We start from the raw sequence: 15,721 nt of genomic DNA on the forward strand, positions 1-15,721 counted from the left end.
AGGTTTCCCACATTGTAGACAGACGCTTTACCGTCTGAGCCACCAGGGAAGTAATAGTTCTAATTTTGGTGTGTCTGTGGGAGGAGGTAATCTCAGAGTCATCCTACTCTGCCATGTTGACTATATAAACCCCCTCAAAAATAAACCAATTCTATTAGCATATTAATTAGCTATCACCATATTAAGATCATGGCATCTGGTCCCATCACTTCATGGCAAATAGATGGGGAAACAGTGGAAACAATGGCTGACTTTATTTTTTGGGGCTCCAAAATCGCTGCAGATGGTGACTGCAGCCCTGAAATTAAAAGACGCTTATTCCTTGGAAGGAAAGTTATGACCAACCTAGACAGCATATTCAAAAGCAGAGACATTACTTTGCCAACAAAGGTCCACCTTGTCACTTTTCCACTAGTCATGTATGGATGTGAGAGTTGGACTATAAAGAAAGCTGAGCACCGAAGAATTGGTGCTTTTGAACTGTGGTGTTGGAAAAGACTCTTGAGAGTCCCTTGGACTGCAAGGAGATCCAACCAGTCCATCCTAAAGGAGATCAGTCCTGGGTGTTCATTGGAAGGACTGATGTTGAAGCTGAAATTCCAATACTTTGGCCACCTGATGTGAAGAGCTGACTCATTGGAAAAGACCCTGATGCTGGGAAAGATTGAGGGCAGGAGGATAAGGGGACGACAGAGGATGAGATGGTTGGAAGGCATCACTGACTCAGTGGACATGAATTTGGGTAAACTCTGGGAGTTGGTGATGGGCAGGGAGACCTGGCGTGCTGTGGTTCATGGGATCTCAAAGAGTCAGACATGACTGAGTGACTGAACTGAACTGAATTACCATATATACCATACCTATGTTCTCTACCCTAAGTAAAAGAGAGTCAGTATAAGTTTTAATAAAAAATAGGAAATAGGCAGACTGAGGTGGCAGTAACTGGGAAGCAGCAAAGAGAACATGGCATATAAGGCAAGGATGTGGAAAGAATGGGAAGCAGAAATGGACATACAGAGCTTAATTCTTATGATGAGTTTGCCTTGTAATTGATCTTCTATTTTATGTGTTTGAAATGAGAATTGCCTCAAGAGAGTATTTAAAATGAATGCTATATTATCTTTAAGAAAAAATGCTAGGTATTTAAACTAATTTCTTGAAATATGGTTAAAGTTAATTATTAGAGTTTGTATTTAAACTGAAAATATTTTCTTTTTATAGAGGTTAATAAACTTGCAAATGCATTAGACAAAGTCACCAATGAAAAAGTTGATATTGATGATATACAACCTATACTGAGTGGCCTGGGGGTTTATTTTCCAGAGGAAGAATTACAACAGATGCTTTCATCAGTTTCTGTTGATAGTAAGTATTTTCTTTTCTAAGACATTTATTATATATAAAACTTGTGTCTATTTTCACTCATAAATCCACAGAGCTGAGTGGTAAGGAATCAAATATGAGTTCAACAACATTAAAATTTGCCTCTAGGCTTGGGTAAGATTTTGTTCTGGATTATCTTCATATTGAGTTATCCTAGAAAAGTATAATCTTCCTCTCTTCTTCACCTCCCCTCCCCCCTTTTTTTGCCTCCTGAGATTGGAATCATGGCTTATTGGTTAGGAACTGTGAAGTTGTCTTGTGCCCATGAAACAAAGCCCTAAACTTTAGTATGATGATACATTCTACCAGTATGGTTTCCTTACAGTCCTAAACAGGCTATATTGCTGCTTTGGAGTTCTGCCAGTGGAATGTTTAGCTTACATGTACAGCCTTGTAGTGTTCTTTTTCTTCTTAAGTTCCAAGTATATTACTGATAGAAAGCCAAATATTGTGTAGTTCCTGTATTAATATATCTTTGCTCATAAGTATATGTAGTTTTCTTTAAACATTATAGCTCATTTGGTTTATGATACTTATCATTTAGTGGATAAACATATTCTGTGAAGACATAGGTAGTTATCACTGGATTTGTAATGCTGAAAAATTACAGGAATCTATATAGTATCAGAGAGGAAATGTGAAAACAGTGATCTCAATTGGTTAATGTATGTGTAAAATCCATAAAATGTTCATTGGCTCTATAGAAAAAAAGATCACAAGAGTCATCATAATCATGTTCCTTTTTATAATTAGTCTAAGATATGTTTATTAGAATCAGTGTCAGAAAAATATAGGACTAACTTTGGTTTTGAAGATTTAGTAGGCATGCATATCTTCTTACTTCATACTTTTGTATCTCTGGACCAAAGACCATTCATTCCTTTATGTTTCATTTTCAGATGAAGGAAAAGTGGACTTAAAAGATTTCCTGATTAGGTTGTCACAAACTCCATATTTTACAAAAGGTTCAAGTGAGTGAGAACTTTTTAACAATAATTTTGAGTGGAACTGTTTAGTTTTGATTATATGCCTTTATGCAGTTTTATAATGCTGCAAAGCATGTCATATGTATAACAAATGTACTTTGAATGAAGAACCAGTAGGGGATTCTAGTCCTAACCTTTTCTTGACTTATATTTCCTGGAGTTATAGTATATTTTTTCATCACTCGAAAGGGGTAAATATACAAAATCTATCTGGATGATTCATCCTAGTAGTTGAGTTTGTGATCCAAGATGGCTGCCATCAGTTGGCAATGTCTTGGCCATTTTACTGAAATTCTGGGAAGAAGGTCAATATTCCTTTTTCTATACTATTAAATACTTATTTAATTGAGATTTTATCATGGGAATATTAACTATTGAAACATATAGGGACTTGTTGAAACATATAGGCTTCCTCCATGGTATTTTTTGCATTACTCCACTTCCTAAGACATGAGATATTGGGTGTAATCTGGTTTTAATGTATTCAGTTAACTGCCATCTCCAGCTGATAGAGGTGTCTGTGGGAACTTCTGCATCTCCTTGAAATTTAGGCTAAATAACCCTCAATTAGTAAATTCACAACTATTTTGGATTCCTTGAGTCTCCTTGCAGCAACCCACTTTTTTGAGGTTAATTGAAATGGTTTAATTTCCCTTAGATGCTTTCTAAGGTTGAAACTGAACTAAATTCAAAAGACTTAATTTAAATACCTACAAAATGAAGTTGTTTTCCAGAACCTAAGTGTTTAGGATATGATCAAAATGGTATGTTTTTTTCAATTGACAAAAGGTTTTGTCCTTAATCTTTGTTTTTCTGAATGGGATCTTTAAAACTTTCCCACATATATGGTTTATAAGAAATTCTCTTATAGGGTTAATGTTTGTGACAGTATTTATCATAATACAACATTAACATTTTTTTTCTTACTTGAATGAATAATTTATACATAATACTTTCAAAAATAAATATTAACATTTTTTGGTATTGATATAGCAGTGCCAATCTTTCCATTGTTGGGAGGATATTTTTGGTGTATGTGTTGGCATATACATGCCAACACATGAATGAAAAAAACTGAGGCCAGTCACATTAAGTTATGACCAGTTTTGCAATTTTTAACAAGAGGATTACTTTTATGATTATTTACCATAGCTTTTTTTTGGGTTTCTCTGGTGGCTCAAATAGTAATGAATCTGCCCACAATGCAGGAGACCTGGGTTCCATCCCTGGGTTGGGAAGATCCCCTAGAGGAGGAAATGGCTACCCACTCCAGTATTCTTGCCTGAAAATTCCCATGGACAGAGGAGCCTGACGGGCTACAGTCTATGGGGTCACAAAGAATTGGACATGACTGAGCGACTTTCAGTACCTAGCTTTAGTGGAATTATATCATTATTTATGATGTAAATAAGTATATGTTCTGAGTTTTATGTGTGTGTGATCATCCTTAAGTCTCAAATTTAAACATTTGCAAGAGTCTTGGCTTAGCATGCTAGCTAAACATTCTGCCTGAGAAATCAGATACCCTGCACTTCAGACTTGGCTTCACTTTTAATAACAATGTATGCTTAGACACGCTTCACGCATCACAGCCTTGTTGTGGCGGAGTGACTTGCATAACTCAGTGAAGTTATGAACCATAATATGCCGGGCCACCCAAGACAGATGGATCATAGTGAAGAGTTCTGACAAAACAGTGGCCCACTGAAGAAAGAAATGGCAACCCACTCCAATATTTTTGACTGGAGAACCTCATGAACAGTATGAAAAAGCAAAAAGATATGACACTAGAAGAGAGTCCCTCAGGTCAGAAGGTGTCCAGTATGCTACTGGGGAAAAGTAGAAGGCAATTACTAATAGCTCAGAAAGAATAAAGCACCTGGGCCAAAGCCGAAACGGAACTCAGTTGTGGATATATCTGGTGGTGAAAGTAAAGTCCGATGCTGTAAAGAATAGTATTGCATAGGAATTTGTAACGTTAGGTCCATGAATCAAGGTAAATTGGACGTGGTCAAGCAGGAGATGGCAAGAATGTACATCAACATCTAAGGAATCAATGAACTAAAATGGACTGGAATGGGTGAATTTATTTCAGATGACCAGTACATCTACTGCTGTGGGCAAGAATCCCATAGAAGAAATGGAGTAGCCCTCATAGTCAACAGAAGAGTCCAAAATCCAATACTTGGGTGCATGCAGCCTCAAAAATGAAAGAATGATCTCAGTTCATTTCCAAGGCAAACCATTGAACATCACAGTAATCCAAGTCTGTGCCCCAACCTCTCATGCCAAAGAAGCTGAAATTGACTGGTTCTATGAAGATCTACAAGACCTTCTAGAACTAACACCAAAAAAGATGTCCTTTTCATCATAGGGGACTGGAATGCAAACATAGGAAGTCAAGAGATATCTGGAGTAACAGGCAAGTTTGGCCTTGGAGTACAAAATGAAGCAGGACAAAGGCTAACAGAGTTTTGTCAAGAGAACACACTGGTCATGGCAAACACCCTCTTTCACCAACACGAGAGACTGCTCTACACATGGGCATCACTTGATAGTCAATACTGAAATCAGATTGATTATGTTCTTTGCAGCCAAAGATGGAGAAGCTCTGTATAGTCAGCAAAAACCAGACTGGGAGGTGACTGTGGCTCAAGTCATGAGCTCCTTATTGCAAAATTCAAGCTTAAATTGAATAAAGGAGGGAAAACCACTGCCCATTCAGGTATGACCTAGATCAAATCCCTTATAATTATACAGTGGAAGTGACAAATAGATTCAAGGGATTAGAGTTGGTAGACAGAGTACCTGAAGAACTATGGATGGAAGATTGTAACATTGTACAGGAGGCAGTGATCAAAACCATCCCAAAGAAAAAGAAATGCAAGAAGGCAAAGTGGTTGTCTGAAAAGCCTTTACAAATAGCTGAGAAAAAAGGGAAAAATAAGCCCAAATGAATGCAGAGTTCCAGAGAAGAGCAAGGAGAGATAAGACCTTCCTAAATGAACAATGCAAATAAATAGAGGAAAATAATATAATCAGAAAGACTAGAGATCTCTTCAAGAAAATTGAAGATATTAAGGGAACATTTCATGCAAGGATAGGGACCACAAACAACAGAAACAGTAAGGATCTAACAGAAGCAGAACAGGTTAAGAAGAGGTAGCAAGAATACACAGAAGAACTATACAAGAAAGGTCTTAATAACCTGGATAAACATATGGTGTGGTCACTCACCTAGAGCCAGACAACTTGCAGTGTGGAGTCAAATGGGCCTTAGGAAGCATTACTACAAACAAAGCTAGTGGAGATAATGGAATTCCAGCTAAGCTATTTAAAATCCTAAGATGATGCTGTTAAGGTGCTTCACTCAATATGTCAGCAAATTTGGAAAACTCAGTAGTGGCCACAGGTCTGGAAAAGGTAAATTTTCATTTCAATCTCAAAGAAGACCAATTCCAGAAAATGTCCAGACTCATACAATTGTGTTCATTTCACATGCTTGCAAAGTTATGCTTAAAATCCTTCAAGTTAGGCTTTATCAATATGTGAATTGAGCACTACTAATGTACAAGCTGGGTTTTGAAGAGGCAGAGGAACCAGAGAGCAAATTTCCAACATTTGTTAGATCATGGAGAAAATAAAGGAGTTCCAGAAAAACATCAAACTCTGCTTCATTGACTATGCTAAAACCTTTGACTGTGTGGATCACAATGAACTGTGGGAAATTCCTAAAGAGATGGGAATACCAGACCACCTTACCTGTCTCTTGAGAAACCTGTATGCAGGTAAAGAAGCAACAGTTAGAACCGAACATAGAAAAATGAACTGGTTCAAACTGGGAAAGGAGTACATCAAGGCTGTATATTGTCACTCTGCTTATTTAACTTATATGCAGAGTACATCATGCGAAATGCTGGACTGGATGAATCACAAGCTGGAATCAAGATTGCCAGGAGAACTATCAACAACCTCAGATATGCACATGATACCACTCTAATGGCAGAAAGTGAAGAGGAACTAAAGAGCCTCTTGATGAGGGTGAAAGGAGAGAGTGAAAAAGCTGGCTTAGAACTCAACATTTGAAAAACTAAGATCGTGGCATCCAGTCCCATCACTTCATGGCAAATAGAAGGGAAAAAGTAGAAACAGTGACAGATTTTATTTTCTTGGGCTCCAAAATCCCTGAAGATGGTGACCGCAGCCATGAAATTAAAAGATGCTTGCTCCTTGGAAGAAAAGCTATGACAACCTCAGTTAAGTTCAGTTCAGTTGCTTAGTCGTGTCCGACTCTGTGTCCCCATGGACTGCAGCACACCAGGCTCCCTGTCCATCACCAATTCCCGGAGTTTACTCAAGCTCATGTCCATTGAGTTGATGATGCTATCCAACCATCTCATCCTCTGTCATCTCCTTCTCCTCCTGCCTTCAATCTTTCCCAGCATCAGGGTCTTTTCAAATGAATCAATTCTTTGTTATCAGGTGACCAAAGTATTGGTGTTTCAGCTGATTTCCTTTAGGATGGACTGGTTGGATCTCCATGCAGTCCAAGGGACTCTAACGAGTCTTTTCCAACACCACAGTTCAAAAGCATCAATTCTTTGGCACTCAGCTTTCTTTATAGTTCAACTCTCATGTCCATACATGACCACTGGAAAAACCATAGCCTTGACTAGACAGACCTTTGTTGGCAAAGTAATGTCTCTGCTTTGTAGTATACTGTCCAGGTTGGTCACAGCTTTTCTTCCAAGGAGCAAATGTCTTTTAATTTCATGGCTGCAGTCACCATCTGCAGTAATTTTGGAGCCCCCAAAATAAAGTCTGTCACTGTTTCCATTGTTTCCCCATCTATTTGCCATGAAGTTATGAGACCAGATGCCAAGATTTTAGTTTTTTGACTGTTGAGTTTTGAGCGAGCCTTTTCACTCTCCTCTTTCACTTTCATCAAGAGGCTCTTTAGTTCTTCTTTGCTTTCTGCCATAAGGGTGCATATTGATATTTCTCCCAGAAATCTTGATTCCAGCTTGTGCTTCATCCAGCCCAGCATTTCTCATGATGTACTCTGCATATAAGTTTCATAAGCAGGGTGACAATATACAGCCTTGACATACTCCTTTCTCTATTTGGAACCAGTCCGTTGCTCTATGTCTGGTTCTGTCACTTCTTGACTTGCATACAGATTTCTCAGAAGGCAGGTAAGGTGGCTTGGTATTCCCATATCTTGAAGTATTTTCCACAGTTTTCTGTGACCCACACAGTCCAAGGCTTTGGCATAGTCAATAAAGCAGATGTAGATGTTTTTCTGGAACTCTCTTGCCTTTTTTATGATCCAATGGATGTTGGCAAAGCCTTCCTCGGTGATCAATGCAAAGAAATAGAGGAATTACAAAACTAGACAGCATATTAAAAAGCAGAGAGACCACTTTGCTGACAAAGCTCTGTATAGTCAAAGCTCTGGTTTTTCCAGTAATCATGTATGGATGTGAGAGTTAGACCTTAAAGAAGGCCGAGTGCTGAAGAAGTGATGGTGATGCTTTCGAATTGTGGTGCTGGAGAAGACTCTTGAGAGTACTTTGGACTGCAAGGAGCTCAAACCAGTCAATCCTAAGGAAATCAACCCTGAATATTCATTGGAAGGACTGATGCTGAAGCTGAAGCTCCAATATTTTGGCCACCTGATATGAAGACCCACCTCATTTGAAAAGACCCTGATGCTGGGAGAGACTGAAGGCAAGAGGAGAGGCGGGAGGCAGAGGATGTGATGGTTAGAAAGCTTTACCAATTCAATGGACATGAATTTGAGCAAACTTGGGGAGATAGTGGAGGACAGAGGAGGCTGTCGTACTGCTGTCCGTGGGGTCAAAAAAAGGTGGACCCAGCTTAGCCACTCAAAACAAATGCTTTAGCCTGAATACCTTCTCTAATGCTAGGTATATTTATCTGTTAAATAAGGAAAATACTAGTACAAATTTTCCAAAGGTTTTTTGGGATTAAATGTGATGGCATATATAAAGGACTGAGCATTATGTCTAGCAAGCTGAGATTTGTAAGTGCTGATAAGTGGCAATAGTAATGAAGATAATAGCAATAGCAGTAGTAGTAGTAGCAGCAGCAGCAGCTGGTAGAGTAGTAATCATTAGTCAGTACCTACTAGTGATATTTGAGTGTTTTTAAAAACATCAAACATTGTATTTTTTTAAATATAGAACTAGAAGGTCCCATGAAAGCTCTGGCCTCCATTAGGAAAAATATGGCCAATCCTGATGACCTAGGTTCCATGATGAAAAATATAGGGGTTCCATTACCCCAAGATGTGATTCAAAGCGCACTGAAGAATGTGACTATCATGGGTAAGTTTATGTAATATGTTTCTAGGATCTTTTATCTTAGCTGACGTGCATCTGTTTGAATTTTTCAAGAGTTGTTAAAGGGTTTATCTGCTTCATGGATTATCCAAGGCTTTTATACCTACCACCCAGTTAGTTTCTAATTATTTTCAACAGATCATACCAAGGAAGGATCTATAGAGGATGAGTGTGTGTGTGTGTGTGCCTGAATGCTATGCATTAATCTGTCTTTCTGATTTAATATATATTCAATATGATTGAATATAGGTATGTATTTAACTATATTTCAAGGTCAAATCCATAAATTATTTTTCAGTATAGCGGTTGTACTATAGTTGCCTACCTCTTATCTCTGGTCATTTATCTTTCCCATGTTCCCTGACATGTATGTTTCTTTCAGATGATGGGATGGTGAATTTAGAAGAGTTTATGGGCAATTTGGTCAATTCAGGATTTTCATCTCCACCTGAAAGTGAGTAAGAATTTTCATTTGAATTGAGGTAGATAATGTGTGTATCATGGATCTCTTGGGAGAACCCCAGATAGGCTTTTGAGATGGTCCTCAGCTGCTTTAAAACTGGCAGAATATTCCAGTGTCATTGTTCCACACATGTCATATGTGTAGCACAACTGAAAAACACCATGAGTTTTAGAAAGAACTAGTTACTTCTGCTGCCTGAGGGCTTCCCTGATGGTTCAGTGGTAAAGAAGCTGCCTGCAATGCAGGAGTTGCCAGAGATACAGGTTCGATCCCTGGGTTGGGAAGATAGCAACCCATTCCAGTACTCTTGCCTGAAAAATCTCATGGACAGAGGAGCCTAGTGGACTATAGTCCAAAACAGTCACAAAGAGTCAGACACAACTAAGAGTCTGAGCACAGCACAGTTACCTCTGCTGTCTAGTCTGAGCACTAGAATCTTGACTGCAGTTGTCTTGCACTAAGGGCCTATTTTTTTAAAATATAAATTTATTTATTTTAATTGGAGGCTAATTACTTTAAAATATTGTATTGGTTTTGCCATACATCAACATGAATCCACCTCAGGTGTACACGTGTTCCCCATCCTGAACCCGCCTCTCACCTCCCTCCCTGTACCATCCCTCTGGGTCATCCCAGTGCACCAGCCCCAAGCATCCTGTATCATGCATCGAACCTGGACTGGCGATTTGTTTCTTATATAATATTATACATGTTTCAATGCCATTCTCCCAAATCATCCCACCCTCTCCCTCTCCCACAGAGTCCAAAAGACTGGACTTTTTTGCTGTCTCGCATACAGGATTATCATTACCATCTTCCTAAATTCCATATATATGTGTTAGTATACTGTATTGGTGTTTTTCTTTCTGGTTTACTTCACTCTGTATAATAGGCTCCAGTTTCATCCACCTCATTAGAAGTGATTCAAATGTATTCTTTTTAATGGCTGAGTAATACTCCATTGTGTATATGTACCACAGCTTTCTTATCCATTCATCTGCTGATGGACATCTAGGTTGCTTCCATGTCCTGGCTATTATAAACAGTGCTGCGATGAACATTGGGGTACACGTGTCTCTTTCCCTTCTGGTTTCCTCGGTGTGTATGCCCAGCAGTGGGATTGCTGGATCATAAGGCAGTTTTATTTCCAATTTTTTAAGGAATCTCCACACTGTTCTCCATAGTGGCTGTACTAGTTTTCATTTCTACCAACAGTGTAAGAGGGTTCCCTTTTCTCCACACCCTCTCCAGCATTTATTGCTTGTAGACTTTTGGGTCGCAGCCATTCTGCCTGGGGTGAAATGGTACCTCATTGTGATTTTGATTTGAATTTCTCTGATAATGAGTGATGTTGAGCATCTTTTCATGTGTTTGTTAGCCATCTGTATGTCTTCTTTGGAGAAATGTCTATTTAGTTCTTTGGCCCATTTTTTGATTGGGTCGTTTATTTTCCTGGAATTGAGCTGTAGGAGTTGCTTGTATATTTTTGATATTAGTTGTTTGTCAGTTCCTTCATTTGCTATTATTTTCTCCCATTCTGAAGGCTGTCTTTTCACCTTGCTTTTAGTTTCCTTTGTTGTGCAGAAGCTTTTAATTTTAATTAGGTCCCATTTGTTTATTTTTGCTTTTATTTCCAGTATTCTGGGAGGTGGGTCATAGAGGGTACTGCTGTGATTTATGTCGGAGAGTGTTTTGCCTATGTTCTCCTCTAGGAGTTTTATAGTTTCTGGTCTTACGTTGAGATGTTTAATCCATTTTGAGTTTATTTTTGTGTATGGTGTTAGAAAGTGTTCTAGTTTCATTCTTTTACAAGTGGTTGACCAGTTTTCCCAGCACCACTTGTTAAAGAGATTGTCTTTAATCCATTGTATATTCTTGCCTCCTTTGTCAAAGAAAAGATGTCCATATGTGCATGGATTTATCTCTGGGCTTTCTATTTTGTTCCATTGATCTATGTTTCTGTCTTTGTGCCAGTATCATACTGTCTTGATAACTGTGGCTTTGTAGTAGAGCCTGAAGTCAGGCAGGTTGATTCCTACAGTTCCATTCTTCTTTCTCAAGATTGCTTTGGCTACTGCAGGTTTTTTGTATTTCCATCCAAATTGTGAAATTATTTGTTCTAGCTCTGTGAAGAATACCGTTGGTAGCTTGATAGGGATTGCATTGAATCTATAGATTGCTTTGGGTAGTATACTCATTTTCACTATATTGATTCTTTTGATCTATGAACATGGTATATTTCTCCATCTATTAGTGTCCTCTTTTGATTTCTTTCACCAGTGTTTTATAGTTTTCTATATATAGGTCTTTAGTTTCTTTAGGTAGACATATTCCTAAGTATTTTATTCTTTTTGTTGCAATGGTGAATGGGATTGTTTCCTTAATTTATCTTTCTATTTTCTCATTATTAGTGTATAGGAATGCAAGTGATTTCTGTGTGTTGATTTTATATCCTGCAACTTTACTATATTCATTGATTACCTCTAGTAATTTTCTGGTGGAGTCTTTAGGGTTTTCTATGTAGAGGATCATGTCATCTACAAACAGTGAGAGTTTTACTTCTTCTTTTCCAATTTGGATTCCTTTTCTTTTTCTGCTCTGATTGCTGTGGCCAAAACTTCCAAAACTATGTTGAATAGTAGTGGTGAAAGTGGGCACCCTTGTCTTGTTCCTGACTTTAGGGGAAATGTTTTCAATTTTTCACCATTGAGGATAATGTTTGCTGTGGGTTTGTCATATATAGCTCTTATTATGTTGAGGTATGTTCCTTATATTCCTCCTTTCTGGAGAGTTTTTATCATAAATGGATGTTGAATTTTGTCAAAGGCTTTCTCTGCATCTATTGAGATAATCATATGGCTTTTATTTTTTAATTTGTTAATGTGGTATATTACATTGATTGATTTGCGGATATTGAAGAATCCTTGCATCCCTGGGATAAAGCCCACTTAGTCATGGTGAACTAGTGTCTATATATATATATATATATATATATATATGTATGTATGTATGTAAAGAGCTTCCCAGGTGGCTCTAGTGGTAAAGAACCTGCCTGCCAATGCAGGAGATGTAAGAAACACGGGTTTGATCCCTGGCTTGGGAAGATCCCCTGTAGGAGGCCATGGCAACCTGCTCCAGTATTCTTGCCTAGAGAATCCCATGGACAGAGGAGCCTGGCAGGCTACAGTCCATAGGGTCACACAGAGTTGGACATGACTGAAGCAACTTAGTGTGCATGTATGTACAAAAAGTCAATGAGTTGCTGCTCTAATAAAATGGTGGCTCATAATAGCTAAGAATTGTAGTCTTTAATGAGGAAGAAATAGGTATTTCTTGTGATTTATTTTTAATTTGCTCATTTATTTATACAACAAACATTTAGTAAGGACCTTGTATGTGCCAGATAAAAACAAATTAGGTCTGTTCATGCCAGTAAGGAATTTATAGTTTCTTTGGGGACAGGAGACAAGTATGAAGAAAAAATGCAAATTAAAGTTCTAAAAGGTCTACATTATTGAGAATAAATAGACAACATTTGCTATGAAGGAGGAAATGACAACCAATCCTGGTACTCTTGCTAAGAAAATCCAATGGACAGAGGAGCCTGGCTGGCTATAGTCCATAGGGTTGTAAAAGAGGCAAATGTGAATCAACGACTGAGCACACACACAGATAATATTTGGGAAAGGATGAAAAGATGGAAGGAGGAAGGGAATAATGGTTGCTTTCAGACAACTGAATCTGTTGTGGTAGTTTAGGAAAAAAAGAGCTGATGTAAAGGAGGCAAGGTTGTGTTACAGAGGACCTGGACTTTATCCTACAGGTAATACTGCAGGGGGAGCCACTGCATTTTTTCTTATTTGAGAGTAGTATCATGTTTTGTTTTCTACTCCCAAAAGTTACTGGGCTAAAGACTGTAGAAAATAACTCAAAAGCTATCTTAAATTCTAAAACGTATTTTTTCACATATTGGTCACTTTTAGGTACCATAAAAACAGCTATATTGTATTCCAGTTGGCTTCCCTCATAGCTCAGTCATTATAGAATTTGCCTGCAATGAAGGAGACAGCGTTTGATTCCCGGATGGGGAAGATCCCCTGGGTATTCCATTTGAGAAAGCAAATAATTTTTGAAAGATTTTTATAACTTCAAATATTATTCCTTTTTATGACTTCCTGTATCAATTATTGCTTCTGTTTAAAACTTTGTATCTATCTTACAGCTGATGAAAAGATAAATCAGCTCAAATTGATGGATACTGTGAATACTCTTAAAGGTGAGTGAGTAATAAGAAGACAAAGAACTCAAATCTTGAACCTTTGCGATAATATTTTAGTGAAGTGTATTAAGGTTTTGTTTATGCATATTCACAATAAAAAATCTTGGAGAATACGAGGGAAGCATAGAGAGGAACAAAAAAATAAAAATCACCCTCAGTTTACAATCAAAGACAAAGATAACCATCTTTTGGTATCAGTTCTGGCAACCCACTCTAGTGTTCTTGCCTGGAGAATCCCATGGACTGTAGCCTGCCAGCCTCCTCTGTCCACGGTGTTGCAAGAGTCAGACACGACTTAGCAACTAAACCACCTAAACCACAGTTCAGTTCAGTTGCTCAGTTGTGTCTGACTCTTTGCAATCCCTTGGACTGCAGCATGCCAGGCCTCCCTGTCCATTACCAACTCCTGAAGCTTGCTCAAACACATGCCCATCAAGTCAGTGATGCCATCCAACCATCTTATCCTCTGTCGTCCCCTTCTCCTGCCTTTAATCTTTCCCAGCATCAGGATCTTTTCTAATGAGTCAGGTCTTTGCAACAGGTGGCCAAAGTATTGGAGCTTCAGCATCAGCATCAGTCCTTCCAATGAATATTCAGGACTGATTTCCTTTAGGATTAACTGGTTTTATCTTGCTGTCCAAGGGACTCTCGAGAGTCTTCTCCAGCACAACAGTTCAAAAGCATCAATTCTTTGGCACTGAACCTTCTTTTTAGTCCAACTCTCACATCCATACATGACTACTGGAAAAAATAACTTGCATTGAATTTTTTGGCTTTGACTTTTATTCATATTATTTCATGAATAGTAAAATGTGAATCATATTTTATTGATTGATAGATAATTTACATCTATTAATACTGAATTTTATGGACAGAGAGTCTTTATTATTGTAACAGTGAACAGTTTAAATATTTCTTTATATATATATATATATATATATATATATGTATTTTCTAAATAATGTAATTTACTCTGGTTTTCTTAAAGTGGTCATGTTCTTGACCTGCATGGAAACAATGATGTTATAAATCTGCAATAAATAAATCAAATTACTTCAGTGAATAAATAACTAGTTAAAAATCTAGAAGAGTGGGATGAAGTAGAAATAAACAAATCCTGCTCCTAGTATAGGTGGTAACTAGTGGCAAAAATAATTGAATTATTGGGAAGATTTCAAATCTTCTCTGCTTTTTTAGAGATAAATACAAATCCTTATTGCACAAATGGAAAAACTTTGGTGTGTATGAGAATGACTTCTCTCATTGCCAAAGATAATAGCATAGTACTATTGTTCCTATCAAGCATAGGTTTAATTTCAAAATTGTAGTTTGTGTGATTTACATTTATGATATAAAAAATTGTGTCTCTCTGTGGAAATAAGATGTATTTAACAATTTGAACTATGTAACCACACAGACCTGTGTTCAAATACTGGCTCTGCAAGCTACTAGCTGTGCAATTCTAGGCAGGTAACACTTCTCTCAGCCTCAGTCACACCATTTGTGAAACTGAAATATACCTAACATGTTATTTTGAGGATAGACTGAAATGGTGCAAATATAGCATATAAAAATAATTATTATCTACTTGGTGAAATTTAGTGGGCAGTTACCAACTTTGCATTTTTAAAATTTGGTTTAAGCTTGTCATCACAGGTGTAACTGGTTGTTATATAAGGATTAATGATATCAGATTTTATTTTGATTTTGTTATTTATATTAATTTTGGAACAAACTTTATTCCACATGTTTTTTACAATGAGACTGAGAAGCACAAAGTACAGAAATAGTGTCCTTATCCCAGACATGATATATGTATGAAATATATATTTATGTAAAATATGTATTAAATTTGTTGTTGTTCATTTGCTCAGTTGTGTCTGACTCTTTGTGACCCCATGGACTACAGCAATCCAGGCTTCCCTGTCCTTCACTATCTCCTGGAGTTTGCTCAAACTCATGTCTGTTGAGTCACTGATGCCATCCAACCATCTCATCCTCTGTTGCCCTCTTCTCCTCCTGCTCTCAATCTTTCCCAGCATCAGGGTCTTTTCCAATGAGTTGACTCTTCGCAATAGGTGGTCAAAGCATTGGAGCTTCAGATTCAGCATCAGTCTGTTCAGTTAATATTCAGGGTCAATTTCCTTTAGGATTGACTAGTTTGGTCTCCTTGCTGTCCAAAGCACTCTCAAGAGTCTTCTCCAGCACCACAATTTGAAAGCATCAATTCTTCAGCACTCAATCT

General features: G+C 37.7%; 1 protein-coding gene across 7 annotated transcripts in view; it reads left to right on the forward strand.

Moving 5' to 3' along the window:
• The window catches only part of LOC139177595 (uncharacterized), a 199,119-nt gene that overhangs the window by 22,292 nt on the left and 161,106 nt on the right, over positions 1–15,721 (forward strand). For 6 of the 7 annotated variants that reach the window (XM_070773702.1, XM_070773703.1, XM_070773705.1 and 3 more), the window contains 5 exons: positions 1,222–1,365; positions 2,283–2,354; positions 8,576–8,719; positions 9,117–9,188; positions 13,420–13,473. In XM_070773702.1, the coding sequence (XP_070629803.1) occupies positions 1,222–1,365; positions 2,283–2,354; positions 8,576–8,719; positions 9,117–9,188; positions 13,420–13,473 (486 nt within the window). The remainder of the gene's footprint in view (positions 1–1,221; positions 1,366–2,282; positions 2,355–8,575; positions 8,720–9,116; positions 9,189–13,419; positions 13,474–15,721) is intronic. The other variant, XM_070773708.1, reaches the window with a different exon arrangement.

Source organism: Bos indicus, chromosome 19 (genome assembly GCF_029378745.1).
Source record: "Bos indicus isolate NIAB-ARS_2022 breed Sahiwal x Tharparkar chromosome 19, NIAB-ARS_B.indTharparkar_mat_pri_1.0, whole genome shotgun sequence".
NCBI lineage: Eukaryota > Metazoa > Chordata > Mammalia > Artiodactyla > Bovidae > Bos > Bos indicus.